Source organism: Podarcis cretensis (assembly GCF_951804945.1).
Source record: "Podarcis cretensis genome assembly, chromosome: 11".
In the NCBI taxonomy this organism is placed as follows: domain Eukaryota; kingdom Metazoa; phylum Chordata; class Lepidosauria; order Squamata; family Lacertidae; genus Podarcis; species Podarcis cretensis.
The window spans coordinates 59,108,899-59,124,208 of NC_137180.1; the positions used below are offsets into that span (position 1 = coordinate 59,108,899).

General features: G+C 41.5%; 1 protein-coding gene across 1 annotated transcript; it reads left to right on the forward strand.

Moving 5' to 3' along the window:
• Positions 1 to 665: 665 nt before the first annotated feature.
• Positions 666 to 14,850, forward strand: SYT4 (synaptotagmin 4). Its single transcript, XM_079995013.1, has 4 exons — positions 666 to 1,042; positions 4,314 to 5,128; positions 10,249 to 10,369; positions 12,051 to 14,850. The coding sequence occupies exons 1-4, from the start codon at positions 1,009 to 1,011 to the stop codon at positions 12,356 to 12,358; spliced, it is 1,278 nt and encodes a 425-aa protein (XP_079851139.1). The 5' UTR covers positions 666 to 1,008; the 3' UTR covers positions 12,359 to 14,850.
• Positions 14,851 to 15,310: the final 460 nt, after the last annotated feature.

A 15,310-nucleotide genomic window follows, 5' to 3' on the forward strand; every position in this document is an offset into this window, starting at 1 on the left:
ACTCCCATGGAGGATAAAGGCCATTTGGCAACTCTGGGTAATTTAGAGTTTCGATTTTATGTTTCTGGGAAGTAGAATATTGTGTATCAACTATGTAGTGAATGAAAACTGATTTATTTATTTTTTAAAAAAGATTTTGTTATGAAAAGGTTTTGTGTGAGAGAGAAAAGCGGGGGGTGGGGCTAGATACAACAGAATAAAAATGTAGTCTGTTAGAAGGGGATGATACAGATATTGCAGTAACTCCCAGAAACACAAACGTTCCACTTCCTGCAGTCTTCAGTGAGAACCAAAACCATTTGGCAATCCAGTCAAACCAAGCGTTTCATCTTAGAGAGTGGGAGAGAGAAAAGAAAAGAAAAAAGCACAGATCTGGGTCATTCGCCTCCAGGGCTTTCATCTTCTCCATTTAGAGCATCGTCACAGAAAACATGGATAAAACATTAATAATATATACTTTTTTTAAAAAAGTCTGACTGTGCCTTATAAAGACATTGGGAGATTTGGCCCTAGAAATTAGCATTGCTGTCTGTGTCCGACTGAGAACGTGAGCTAATCTCCTGCAGCAGAGCCGTTAAAATAATTGATGAATGTGTGCCGGATTCCCAGGAGTGGAGAGGAAGGGGGGGAGGTACTGATTTCAGTTCTGTAGCGTCAGGATTGCGTCAATTTGGGTTTCAACCACGTCTTCAGTCTCAGAGCTCAGTTAGTCAGAAGATCTGAACCACAGGACAAGGGCTCACGAATCAGTGTGCAGGAAAGGAGGACTGTACTAGACCCTCCCTCCCCTTTCCCCCCACCCATTCCTCTCTACCTCCTCCTCCTCCTTCTAAAACCTTCCCGATCTTTCAGGCTTGTGTTTTCATCACGTTGGAAAACAAGACTCCCTTGGTTGTGTGTGCGTATATGCGTTTTCTCCCTCCCTCCTCTTCAGTGAGCGGCTGAGCACAGGGGCAAAAAAAGGAAAGAGCGGTTTCAGCACCTTGGACAGAGCGCGGAGCAAGCAACATGGCTCCGATTGCAGCCAGCCGGGAAGAATTTGGTAAGCGTCTTCTTTAAAAAAAAAAAACCCCGATCTTGAAGGCTTGATTAATTTCATTTCATTCAGGTGCTTTGGAAAAGGCAATTATATGACTACTATTTCGGGCTCCTGGGGGAAAGCCAGCGCTGGAAAGCTAAGGCTGTGCCTGTGCTCTGATATGAGCGACGTCAGTCGCCTCTCCTTAAAAGCATCCTTTATATGATGCATGGGTCTTACAGAAGTTTGACACCCCTTTTTTATTAGTTCTACAGTTTATCGATTTCTGCCGTGCTCTTTCTATAGCTCCCAAAAATTCACAAGTAAAATATATGGACCGTGAGGTGTGTCTTTTGGGGTGGGGGTGGAGAGTGTGTGGAGAAAGATACTGTTTGTTGTGATCTAGCTTTAGAGAAGAGTCAGTTATATGCATTTCATTCCAAATCCATATTCTACATGTTCTCAGGCTAACTGCCATAACTGCTTCTTTCAAGAGAGGAGCAGATAGATATTTACTCAAATAGATTAGTCATCCACCCACCCACTCATCTGTCCATAGGCGCTCTCTCTCTTCCTCTGCAACTGTCTGTCTCCTGTCATTAGTGATGTTGCTAAGGGAGTGTATGCAAAGTACCCCTCCCTTAAAAAAAATGCTTTGAACTAAGTATTGTGTGTGTGTGTGTGTGCATGCACAGAAACTAAAGTTAAACCCTGGTTCTCTTCTCATATTCAAAGTAGGCAATTAAAAAACAACACTTTTCTGCACCAATATATCTGCTTAAACTTTAAATAAGTAGGCTCATTATCTTTTAGACCTAGAGAGAACTGTATACATTCATATAAATAAAGTTGTTTCTCTCCCCTGTCCCTAGAGGGTGGTTCAGCTCCTGACCACTTTACCTTTTTACCTTACTTTTATTCATGTTGCCTGATAGCTATCATTGCCATATGCCAGGGTAGCAGCACAGCTCTTCTACAGTCAAAGTACACCCAAGACTGTGAGAGTAAACTGTAAGTCATATATGTCAGTTACACTAGCCTCTAGATGAAGTTAATAGGAGTTTTAAATTATGTTGGCATAGTAGAATTCTTTGGGTCCCAACTCAAACTGGATCAGTTCATACTTGTGCTGTGTGTCTAGATCCTGCCCCTTCCAGTTAACACTCCTGTAATCTGTCCTACTCATTTTCAGAAATAGCACATTTTCAAACCAGTCTACCATTTCCATATAGCTGCTATAATACCTAAGCAATTGCTTTGCCATATGAAAACAGCAAGGAAGGCAGATTGTAAGCCCACTGGCAGCTATTGTACAGCACATTTAGTTTTGATTTCGTCTTGTATCACCCCCCCTGGGTGTTTCTAATTTCATTTGTGACAGCTTGCTCACCTGATAACTGACTTTATGAGGATAATTAATATAAAACTGTGGCATTCTTCCTCTCAGAGGCTGCGGTTGTAACTTGCACCATCATTCCTGCTGCTGGAGACAATACTTCGGCATGCAAGCTTCAAAAGAGTATTTGCAAATATGTCAATTGGCCATTAAAATCTGTTCAGCCGAGTTAATGATCCAGCCTGGCCTCTTTCCCAAAGCATCTTATGCAACTGTCATTACCTCACTGTTGATGGGTTGTGTCTTGTCTCCTAGCCCCATATTTTGCATGAAGAAAAAGAAATAAAGAAAAAAGTGACCCAGTCCACATAAATGTAAGGGGTGAAACTGACCCAGTGACCAGTGCTCTACGCCAAAGCAAGGTTGTCTGCACACTAACCCATTTCCATGCCCTGCATGTAGTAAGTTCATTACAAATCTACTCTAATCAAAAGCAGTCAGCCAGAGTGAGAAAAGATCTCCCATGCTAACAGTCCTATAAAAGTGGCAAGGTAGGTAGTGAGAGCTGATGCTAACTCTTCAGTAGCTTATTTATATTGGGGACCCTTCATTTCTCCATGGATTTGACTAAAAACAATTCAAGTCATTATTTTAAGGGCGAGGCTGGGTGCTCAAGTCTAGTGTGTGTGTGTGTGTGTGTGTGTGTGTGTGTGTCCTGTGGTTTAAATTGGAGATCAGGGATCTGCTTACACAAGTTCGGGAGGCTCATTCTGCATCTCAAGCAGAGATTTACTTATCCTTTCAAGGGAACTGTTCGTTCACTCTCAAACAGAGAGGATGCTGATCATTTGTTAGAACACCAGCACTCTTGCTACCTTCCTGCATAAGCAATGCCATTGCATTAATATTTCATGAGTCCCCCATTTCGCTTGGAGAATGTGGACTTAGCCTTGATTGGTGCTACCAGCGTGTGGTACTTAGACTCACTTAGAAATGTTACTTATGGACAGAATTGGATTTCCAATTAGTGGCGTTCATTTGGCCCTGCACTGCTTACTCATGAAATGCTAATGCTCCTCTTTTATCCATGCGCCAGATGTCATTGCAGCTTTCATGCTATTTTCCCTATTGCCATTTGGAATGTGGGCTGATTCATACGAGTGATGGAAAGAAGTTCTCGGGAAATTGATTTACTTGCCATGGCTGGAAAATGTGCTTCCTTGAAATGTTGTTTTAGATGCCCTCATCTCTGGGTAGCTTTGAACGTCTTTTTGCCTCTGCAACTAGATAGATCCAATGCTTACAAAATATCAGGTGCACAAATGGATTTAAACATGCACTTGTATAATGGACAAAGTAGCACAAGGTGAAATGGCTGGCTGCATATGTTCAGTGTTGCATAGAAAACTGACACCAGGCTGATGGCAAGAATATCCTAAGACACTAAGTTTTGCATTTTCATGCCAAACACCAGTCCCTTCCTGCAACGAGGCCATGCAAATATGTAGCTTCTTGAACACAAAAGGAAATCTGTAATATAAAAGTGGATGTCATGCCTATGACTAACACATATTTCAAATTCTCTTTTATCTACTTAGACTAATGTGAAGGGTGTAGGAGGGAGCTAGAGATGTTTATATGTGTACTGAATTCATAAATTTTATATGGGGCAGCAGCAAAATTGAACAGAAGCATTCCAGTTGTTATAATCACAATTGTTGAACTGTGCTTGTTTCAGGTTTGCATGCAACAGCAAACATGCCCAGCCAGAGTTTTCGATACACGTTCATACCTGCAGGGGGCACAACATGAATAGGCTTTATTGTTATAAAGTATACCTAGCAGTTCATTCTCCCCGCTTCACCAGTTTGCTCACCTTTGCATAGTTAGTTTAACTACTGCTTTCAACCTCTGAAGTCGGCTGTTCATGCATTTGTTGCCATGTGCTTTGACTTGCAGATGAAATTCCAACTGTGGTTGGAATCTTCAGCGCCTTTGGGCTGGTCTTCACTGTCTCCCTTTTTGCTTGGATCTGCTGCCAACGCAAATCTTCCAAATCAAATAAGACCCCGCCTTACAAATTTGTTCATGTGCTGAAGGGCGTCGACATCTATCCTGAGAACCTCAACAGCAAAAAGAAGTTTGGGGCAGAGGACAAGGAAGAAGGCAAGAGCAAACCGGTTATGCCAAAGACCTCTCTCCACCTTGACCTGGAGAAACGAGATCTGAACGGCAATTTCCCCAAAACAACCCCCAAAATACCAAACTCCTCAGATCTCGAGAACTTCACTCCAAAGCTCTTTCCTGAGAGGGAGAAAGATTCTGTCTCCCCTGATAGCCTGAAGTCTGTTACTTCCATATCTTCTGAAGAGAAGCAAGATAAATTAGGGACTCTCTTTTTCTCCATTGAGTATAACTTTGAGAAAAAGGCTTTCATGGTGAACATCAAGGAAGCACGTGGCTTGCCTGCCATGGATGAACAATCAATGACTTCTGATCCATACATCAAAATGACGATACTGCCGGAGAAGAAGCACAAGGTGAAAACTCGTGTACTGAGAAAAACATTAGACCCAGCTTTTGACGAAACCTTCACCTTCTATGGAATCCCTTATACTCAAGTCCAAGATCTGAGCCTTCACTTTATGATCCTAAGTTTTGACCGATTTTCCCGAGATGACATCATTGGAGAAGTTCTCTTTCCTCTGTCCGGGATTGAGTTGTCTGAAGGAAGGATGCTGATGAACAAGGAGATCATCAAAAAGAATGTTAGGGTAATTGATCTTGAGTCATATTTTGTATTATCAACTTATTTCACCTGCCCTATCTCAGCACTTAACAGTTTTTCTAAAGGCAGAATCTAAGTATAGCACCCTGACAACAGCCTACATGCATCTTGAATATATAAAATAAACTAGAGAGTCCCAACAATGTGAAGGATGTCTGCCTATATCCCCATTTCATGTATCTCAACAAGGGTTCTTAAAATATCTAGGTATGATGGCCCAGTTTGTGTATTGATAAACCCTCAGAGGGAAGGGACTTCATCAGTCAAATGCAGAACAGATATTATGCACAGCTCGTAACAGTGCAAGTTTTACAGATTGAAGAGGTAGAGTGGGCATATATGGGATAAGGCAAAAAAAAAAACAAATGTCTGTTATTCATGTATTTAATTATTTATTATATTTATTTGTCACTTTTTTACACCAAAGTATCTAAAAGTGACTTACCTATATACCATGGCTGAGAAATGTTGTTGCGTTCCAACCCCCATCAACCCCTGCAGCCACAATGGCCTGTGGTTAGGGATGGTGAGAGTTTAGTCCAGCAATATCTGGAGAGCCACAGGTTCCCCATATCTGTGATATACCATCACGCTGGAGGCATAATCTGTGGGCTACGGTGTAATCTAGTGTATTGTTACACTCAACAGTCTTAAAAATGAAATAAATCGAAAACCGCTTGGGGAGGGGCTGATTAGGAACAGACAGATAGAAGCTGGGAGATTTTAACCCATTGGAATGTGTCATTTTTCTCCACTCAAAATGATTCCTCCTGCTTTTACTTGTTCCTCTGTAGGGTTCCAAACAGATGTAAATTAAACTCTTAAGCCCTTCTCCTTCCATTTTAGGTCTACATTCCATGACCTACATTTGTAAATCCTCCAGGTTAAAATAATGTTATGGGCTCACTGAGTTTCCATGCAGTGAGAGGTTTCAGGGGGATAGACAACACTGTGTCAACCTTTCAGCTTTGTGAGCAAGAGTACCCGTGACTTGGAAACCCATTGTGATGAACTAGAAGATTCCCACTGTTTTCTGTGGGTTTTAAGCAGCAACTCAGTGTGTGATCCTGCAGCACGTAATTGTTACCAGTGGGATTTCTGCATCCAATATATACTGGTAGTGGATTTAATTATCTGAGTGCAGATCCATACACAGTACAGCATTTTGTTGGCAGGTCCTACCTGTGCATAACTGAAAGTGGTATTGGAACACTAACTGCTCTTTCCAACAGTCACAAGTAGTTCTGTTGAAGTTATTGGATGAGGTGGGAATGAAGTGCTCTAGATTATAGAGTAGATGTGGTCACCATGTGACCTTCCGGATGTTATCAGACTCCAGCTTCCACCACCCCTTATTATTGGCCATGCTAGCAGGAATTTATTAGAGTCCAGCAATGTCAGATTAGCCAGTCCTAACCAAGATTAGCCAGTCTTAGTCAAGTGGTCTGGGCCACTTCATGCTTCAGCTGGAAAATCCATTGTAATCTCCCTTTCCCTCCCTCCCTCCCTCCCTGAACATTCTTAAAGATTGTGGCATTTGAAAATGGCAATCTCACCTGCATTCTGCAGTGGAACTTATCCCCTTGAGATTCTTCCTTCTCCTACCAGTGTAGACTTAGCTTGGATTACTTTGAATCCAGGGGACAGTGCAAATCTTAGCAGGATATCTTACCTTAGGTATCTCACAACAAAAGTGGAACTCGGGTCTGGTTCAGGCAATGTTACTTTTAACACTTACTCAACACTTGTATCCCAGGAAGATAAATAAACAAATAAATCCCCTCAGTGGAAAAGGAGTGGGTTTGAGCTCCTATTGGGTGATATAAAAGTGCTATTGACAATGATTAACTCATGATGGCCCATTAACACATGCTGGCTACAGTGGCAGCCAGCAAATCTGACCCCAAACAACATATAACCTAAAGTTTGTTGGATCAATAGGTTCATGAGTTGCAACCAAATGAAAACTCTATATCTCGGCAGAAGTTGTTCTGTTTGAATCTGAAGTCCTTGAACAAAGACCAATATGGTTACATCAACTTCATCAGTGCAGGAAAATCAGTTTAATCCAAGTGCTTTACCAAGTGGTGGGCTCTAACAGTGCAATCAACATTGCAATAAAGTCAGTGGCAAAATAAAAATAAAAATTCTCCATTGATTTCTATGGCTATGAGTATTAGCCTGCATCTCCATGGCTATGATCCATATGCAGTTAACCCTGTTCTCCCTCTTTGTGTCACTTCCTTTCCCCCCTCCCACTCCACCTAGTAGATTATTATGGGAGTGACAGATCACTCTTGCCAGGGGGTTGAGTTGATAGTTTACAGATAGATTTCTTTTCCTAGGGGTATGCACCAACCACAAGATTCAGTTTGGTCCCTAATCCTGCACTTCAGAAAATAGGCCACTTGAAGTATTTTGGAGGCTGCCCAATTCAGCACAGCATCAAAGTTTGAGTCTGCTTTAGGAAAATTGGTTTAATCACCATTGCCTCCTGGAAATTACTATTGGGAATATTGGGAAGACAAGCTATATGTATTTTCCCTCTTGACAGAAGCGAATGAAATTTTCAGGCACAATAGCCTCTCCAGAGTGGATAAAGCCTTCCAAATAACAGGCAGATAGGTCTAGGCTTTTATTTCATTTTCTGCTGCTGTGCAGCTTTAAAGTTTGTTTTTGTTTTGTTTTTTAAGAAAAGGTATAAAATTTTCCATTTTTCATTTGGCAGAAAATGATGGATTTTGCAGGCATAGAATATGCAAAAGGATATCTGCAGAGATTTATGTTCCAGCCTTAACAATTTTTTGGGGGGATAACAATATCACTTAATCTCCTGTGACGTTTTCTGGGCAATTGTTCTGAAAATAGCAGATATGAGAGCTGTTCCATTGGTAAGAAATCTGCCAAATTTCAGACAAGTAGGTCAAAGGGAATTTGTGCTAGGCTTTTAAAAAAATAATTGGGATTCACTTTTCAGGTAAAATATTTATCTCTGATTATCTGTCAATGACAGTAAAGCTCTTTCCACTCTACCTTCGCATTTGCCTTTGTGATTCCTCACTCTCACTCCCAACCTGTCACTTTCCTTATATGGTAAACAGAGACATTAGTTTTGCTTTTAGCAGATAAGTTTTCTGCCGTTCTTTTTTGTGTGATTCTGAGTCATAAAGGCACCACGAGGAGCTTTGTATTGTCTTCTCTTGGTTCGGGGTCCCTCAGATAGATATCAGACAAGTTCAGAATTCCTCAGAAGCAACTCACTTTGGATTTATCCATATCTACTGCACATCTAAATTCCCTCCTTCTCCTTCCACTTCTCTACTGATTTTGCCTTTTTTCCTGGTTCCACCCACCACTACTTCTTTCCACCTTCTGGTCACACCCACCCAATATGTAATTAGTCCGTTGGGCATCTCCAGCTTTCTGGACACAGCTTGTCAACTACTGAATTAACTCATAGTACTTGCACAACCAAAATCTGAGTCCTCAAACAATTTAGTTGAAGTTCATTACATTTCAGCTGGCCAATCAGGGTAAGCATGTTTTAGGATAAAGGCATCGGTGTTTTGAATATTAGTTGTTCTGGCACCAATCCTGAGCATTTTACTTTGATGTAAGCCACATAAAAATCAAGGGGGCTTGCTTCCAAGTCAATGTCTTTACTGTGTGTTTGTAAATTGATTTGGAAGTCACTTCAACATAAGTGGAAGCCCATTTTTTTTTTAAAAAAAAATAAAAAATTCCAAACCTAATAGATGTCTCAAAGCCTGGGCAACCCATAGCCGTTCCCGAGAACCTGCCTGTGTATTGACTTTTTAGTAATTGCTTTCAAAAGATCAAGCGTCAAATCAAATTGCTTCTGTGTGTACCAAGCAATATTCCCATCTGCAGCTTTTATGGTTTTTAATGCAACAAGCCCCAGTGTGTGACCTGGAGTGTTGAAGCTTCCATGTTTTCTATTTTCATACTTAAATATTTTCCTCTATCAAGGGGACTATATTGGTTTTGTAGCGGGGGGAGGATAGAGATCTGATTTGTACCTTACATTCTCATAAGTCCATCAAAACACTAATTTGTCAGATGCTATTTGTGACAACATTTCAATAGACTGGCTGGCCAATGATTCAATATGCTTTAAAACCACAAATATATATAGTCATAGTTCTGAGTTGCCCATCTAGTAGCAGATCTGCATATACATTTTCTTTTTTTGGGGGGGGGTAGGGTGAGGGTGGGGTAATCCCAGATGGATAGGTAAAGGTAAAGGTACCCCTGCCCATACGGGCCAGTCTTGACAGACTCTGGGGTTGTGCGCCCATCTCACTCAAGAGGCCAGGGGCCAGCGCTGTCCGGAGACACTTCCGGGTCACGTGGCCAGCGTGACATCACTGCTCTGGCGAGCCAGAGCCGCACACGGAAACGCCGTTTACCTTCCCGCTGGTAAGCGGTCCCTATTTATCTACTTGCACCCGGAGGTGCTTTCGAACTGCTAGGTTGGCAGGCGCTGGGACCGAGCAGCGGGAGCGCACCCCGCTGCAGGGATTCGAACCGCCGACCTTTCGATCGGCAAGCCCTAGGTGCTGAGGCTTTAACCCACAGCGCCACCTGCGTCCCTTAATCCCAGATGGATAGCCTTCTTCAAATATCTGAAGGGCTGTCACATGGAAGATGGAGAAAGCTTGTTTTCTGCTGCTGCAGAGGGTAAAACCCACACCAATGGATTCAAATTACAAGAAAAGTGATTCCAGCTAAGCATTAGGAAGAACTTTTTGATGGTAAGAGCTGTTTGACAGTGGAACAGACTACCTCAGAAAGCGGTGGACTCTTCTTTATTGGAGGTTTTTAAGAAAAAGTTGGATAGACATCTGTCAGGGATTCTTTAGCTGTGATTCCTAAATTGCAGGGGTTGGTGTACATGACCCTTAGGATCCCTCCCAAGTCGATATACGATATACGATATCTTTATTGTCAATGTCCCATACAGAACAATGAAATTGAAAATCTACATAAAAGGTTCAAAAACCCCTACATAAAACATTCAAAAACTCAACAATTCTATGTTTTTTTAATGTCTGCTACATATGAGCTATCTTTCTAATCCTCTAGAAGTCCTCCGGACGCGGTGAGCTGCTGATTTCTCTCTGTTACCAGTCTACAACAAATACTCTCACGGTGGTTGTTTTAAAGGCCAGACACCTACCCAAAGCTGATGTTTCTGGATTATCAGGTAATTTCAAAATGCTGCATTATTACATGCATATATTTGGATTTATAATTAACACTGTCATAGACTTAAGAGCTTGGACCAAGAAGTAGCAAAGGAGTAGGAGCTGTGCCCTCCCTCCTTCACTCTATTCAGTGTGGGCCCTGGCTAGTCACCTGTTCAAGGAGCTGAGTAGGAATATTTTGGGTGGCAGTTCTTTCATTGACCTTTAGGGACCTCATTTTTGGTTTGCTCCACACCAGGTTTCCCCAACCTCAGCCCTCCAGATGTTTTGAGACTACCATTCCCATCATCCTTGACCACTGGTTCTGCTAGCTAGGGATCATGGGAGTTGTAGACCAAAAACATCTGGAGGGCCAAGGTTGAGGAAGCCTGCTCCACACTGTTGGGTAACTTGATTGACAATTTGGGGAGCAGCTGGGATTTGTTTCTCATTGAGCATGGAGTCCAGGCAGGTGAGGAAGTTGGGAAGAATAATTGTAGACATACTATGGGATTATTGGGTTAATGGCACCCTTTAGGGATCTGCCAGTGCTTTATGCCTGGGGGGATTTAATGGGGTACCCTTTAGATCTGCCTTTCACATTTTGGGTGAAACCTGGGCAGTAGAGCCTGGGTGTGTTTCTACCCATGACTCACCTAGCAATGAGGGAGTCCTTCCCCACCCCTCCTTTATGAGGAGCCACAGACTGCAGCTGTGTCATCTATCCAGTGGTCTACAGCAGCGGTTCTCAACCTGTGGGTCCCCAGATGTTGTTGGACTACAACTCCCATCATCCCTGAGCTTGGGCCTTGATAGCTAGGGGTGATGGGAGTTGTAGTCCAACAACATCTGGGGACCCACAGGTTGAGAAAGGCTGGTCTAGAGGGATTCCCTACCAATTAGATGAAATTCTCATCTGCTCATCTTTTCTGAATTTTTGGATGTTCCTCGAATTAGTTATATTTTAAAAAATATAAGCTATCTCCCAAAATTTTTGTCGTAAGTCTGCTTTACAGGTGTGGGGGCAAAGGTAACTGGAGTGGAGCAGGGTGGTTCTGCCCATCCCTCAAATAACCGAGAATCATAGAATTGATTCTAAGATTTGGAAGGTACCCCGAGGGTCACCTGAGTCCAACCTCCTGCAATGAAAGTGAAAGAGAGTGAAAGATCAAAAAGAAAATGTGCCATGCTGAAAGATCAATACAAGATGGAGCAACTAGAGGAGAGACCAGGGCATCTGGGGGGCATCTGGCGGGAGGGCACCTGGTCCCTGGAGAGGAGACCAGCACATTGTTGTGTCTACTGGGGGACAGAAGAGCAAGAGAAATGTGGCTTAATGGTGATTCCAATGGGGTGCATTAGTGAGAGCACCAGATTATGCTGTTGTACCTCCAGTTGTGCCAAGCTTCTCACCACCTTGTCCCTTACTGGTAAATGCAGCAACCGGTGGTCAGGTTGCACGCAAGCATGAGCTGGCACATTATTATTATTATTATTATTATTATTATTATTCATTGGAGCTTTTCCCCAGCGGACAAAGCTAATCTTGCCAATCAGTGCTAGCCGGATTCTCCTGCACAGGAATAACTGGTAGAGATGAAAGCATGTTGAGAACTTTAGTGCAAGGGAAGATAAGTCTGGACTATTGGACTTGGTTCTTCAGCAGTGTGATATTGGTTGGATTTTGCTTGTCTTTTGCAGACCCCTATGTGAAAGTGAACCTATATCACGCCAAGAAAAGGATCTCCAAAAAGAAAACCCACGTCAAGAAGTGCACCCCCAATGCAGTGTTCAATGAACTTTTTGTCTTTGATATTCCTTGCGAGGGTCTCGAAGAGATCAGCATCGAATTCTTGGTTTTGGATTCAGATAGGGGATCCCGGAATGAAATCATTGGCCGGTTAACCTTGGGGGCTTCGGCAGAAGGAACCGCAGGAGAACACTGGAAGGAAATCTGTGAATATCCTAGGAGACAAATTGCCAAATGGCACATGTTGTGTGATGGCTAACAGCGGAAACAAGAGGTTGGAACTTTTAAACAAAAATTCCATAGGCAAGGATCAGTTTTCTTTCTTTGCAATGTATAATCACAGGCTTGTGACATTTTTAAAAGGACATTTTTTTTGTTATTGTTATTAGGACTGAAATGAATTATCAAAACAGAAGGTAACTAACCTTTCTCATTGAGTTCAGGCTCTCTCTTTTTTCTTTTGCAATATAGCTATACAGAAAGCTATACAGAAAGTGACGTAATATCACCAGAGGTTCATATTCAACTGGAGTTTACACAGCTATAGAGACACAAAATGCTGTAAACACAATTAAGAAGTATTTTTTATTATTATTAAAGTACCAGGAACCCTAGATTACTGCTGTCACCCAGATGAAGATAATCTCATTAATATGTGTTGCTAAGTCTAGAAGCACCTGCATTTTGTAAAAGTTTAAAATAAAAATCTGGAGAAATGGAGTGTATGGGGAGGGCAATCCCTTCAGCATCATAATGTGTCACAAACATTATTTTATGGAAACTCAACCACTTTTCATAAGGTTGAGTATTTATACTTTGAGCAATCCAAAAACTAAAGAGATTTTTGTCAAGCCACACTGCATAGCTATGGTCCACTTTGTTAATTAACCCGTGAGATATAGTTTAGATTTCAAAGAGAGAAAGAGAGAGGTTGGTTCCATTAGCTTACATTCAAATACTCTGTAAGTATCCCCAAAATAACTCACTTTATTTAATAAAGGGCTTAGACACTGATGTTGGAGAGTGTAAATTTTACAGTATGGTTAGGATTTGTGCTTCAAGTATAGCCTGTGGTGGGATTTCTTTAAGTTTTTGGCCAAAAAAACCCCAACAACATTGAAAATTTATAACCACTTGAAAATACTGTAGAGTGTTATATCTTTCACCCGGTGTATTTTTAAACAATTACTGTTTGAACTGAAACTTACCGTATCCCTTATATGTTTCTGTTTGATCATTCTAAAAACAAAATTAAAAATCCTACAAAAAATTTAAAAAGAAAGGAGATATGTACAAAGCACTGATCCTGCAAAAAATAATAATAATCCATTCTAAGTGGGTACAGATTTAAAAGTGGGTTTTAGCTGAATCAGGCTCTGGAGCAAGCTTTATACCTCATGCTGACTAATGTGTAAATGAGCTGTTTGACCATAGAACTCATTTAATTAGCGGTCATTCATGCCACTGGGCAACTGGGTAGAACTCTGGAGGGTGGGTGGGTAATATTAGGATCATAACATGATGGTATGCATGTGATAATAGGATCAGGATTTTTTTCCCCAGATTAGGAGGATGAAGTGTAATTTAAGACCAGACCAGCCCAACTTGTGACCTGCCAGGCCAAACCCAGGTATGTGAAGTGTCCTGTTAACTATTTGCTTGAGGACCCACCAGGGAAAAAATGCATCCTCAGGCCAATATTAAAAGCAGCTTTGCTGAGCCCCTAGTGGGCTGGTTTACATAGTTTGCGGGTTACATTCTACTTGGTCAGTTGCAAATTGTGCTGGCCCCTCACAAAGGAAACAAAGGCACACACACCCCTATTGAAATCCTGTGAAATTTATTATATGTTTACACTAGAAACCATTTTTTTTATTCTGTCAGATTAGCACAATTGTAGTAGTAGAGTTTCTTATCCTGTCCTCTTTGGGTAGATACTTGAGATACAGGAGTATCCTTTCTGTAGATATTATGGTTCTGCAGTGGGGTGGGGTGGGTTTGGATGCTACTGAAGGAGATTGTCCAGAATCATATTTGCCTTTGCGCGAGTTCTTTTAGAAAGTCCCATTGAGATATGCATGTGAAGAACACAGTGATACATACTCATTGCTTTGGATGTTCCTAGGTTGATCCTGCAAGCAGGAGTCATCAAGGATCTAATATCCTTATTATGGGATCCTTCCTGCAAGCACAATGTGGATAATCCAACCTGATATAGAATTTTCCAGGCATGTGTCTCTATGGAAATCATTCTCAATGGGCTGCAGTGGAGGCAAAGGTTATGTGGAAAGTTAAGGGTGAGAGTCTTACTTTGTTGAAAGGGTTACAGGTTCATTCCCTTGCTGTAATTGTGCCCCAATGCTTTGTTTGGAGAACAGGATTGTGACAATTGTCAAAGTGTTGGAAAGGAGAACATGTTGCAAAGCTACTTTCTCATAGCTCTGTAGTGTACTGAAGCAGCATGTTTCTAAACTAGATCTAGTGATCTGTTTCAGATGTGTGTATTTTGATCCACTGTTCATAAATACTGAGGTCTTTGGGAGTTTCAAGCTAATCCTAGTCCTAATCCTATGTCTGAGATATACCCAGGAGTAGAACATTTGGAATTAATGGACCAAAGTAATCATGCCTATCACTGGATAGACCTAATGATGGATTGTTTATCTAACTAACTATGACTAACACTCAGTACAACCCTCAGTAATAACCAAAGGGTCCAATATTATGGGTTGGGAAAAGTCAAGGCAAAAAGACATGTCTTTACAAGATATCTGAAGCAACTGCTGGATAGTAGACAGTAGGGCTTGATGCAAATGTTTGATGTAAGGGTAGCACACTCACTGACCTTAGTGGGACTTAACTGACTGAAATCCAAGTACTTTAGTATTACTGAATTGTGGATCAGAACCATCCTAAAAGCATAGGAAAGGGGAGAAGGATGAGACCCATGGTGGATTAACAGTGGAATTGGGTTTCTTCTAGCTAAAACTGCTGGAGTTTTGTGTGGTTGCTTTTTTTCTTCTTCTTTTTTAACCAGAGCCATAATTTGGCCAGATCAGGATGAGACTGGAATGTGAAATATGCAACAAATATTACTGAAAGAATTCCATTTGGGGTCTTTCGGGTTTTTGTGTTGGTAATTTATCCAGGTTTTTGAATGATGTGTTTGATATAATGGTGTTTATATAAGGTCTAAGGCATTTTCACAACA

What these genes read in the sequence shown, in the direction of transcription:
- SYT4 (XM_079995013.1), top strand. Translation starts at nt 1,009, where the DNA reads ATGGCTCCGATTGCAGCCAGCCGGGAAGAATTTG. An exon ending in TCATCAAAAAGAATGTTAGG is followed by an intron (nt 5,129 to 10,248) that starts GTAATTGATCTT and finishes CTAATCCTCTAG; the next exon opens with AAGTCCTCCGGACGCGGTGA. An exon ending in TGATGTTTCTGGATTATCAG is followed by an intron (nt 10,370 to 12,050) that starts GTAATTTCAAAA and finishes TGTCTTTTGCAG; the next exon opens with ACCCCTATGTGAAAGTGAAC.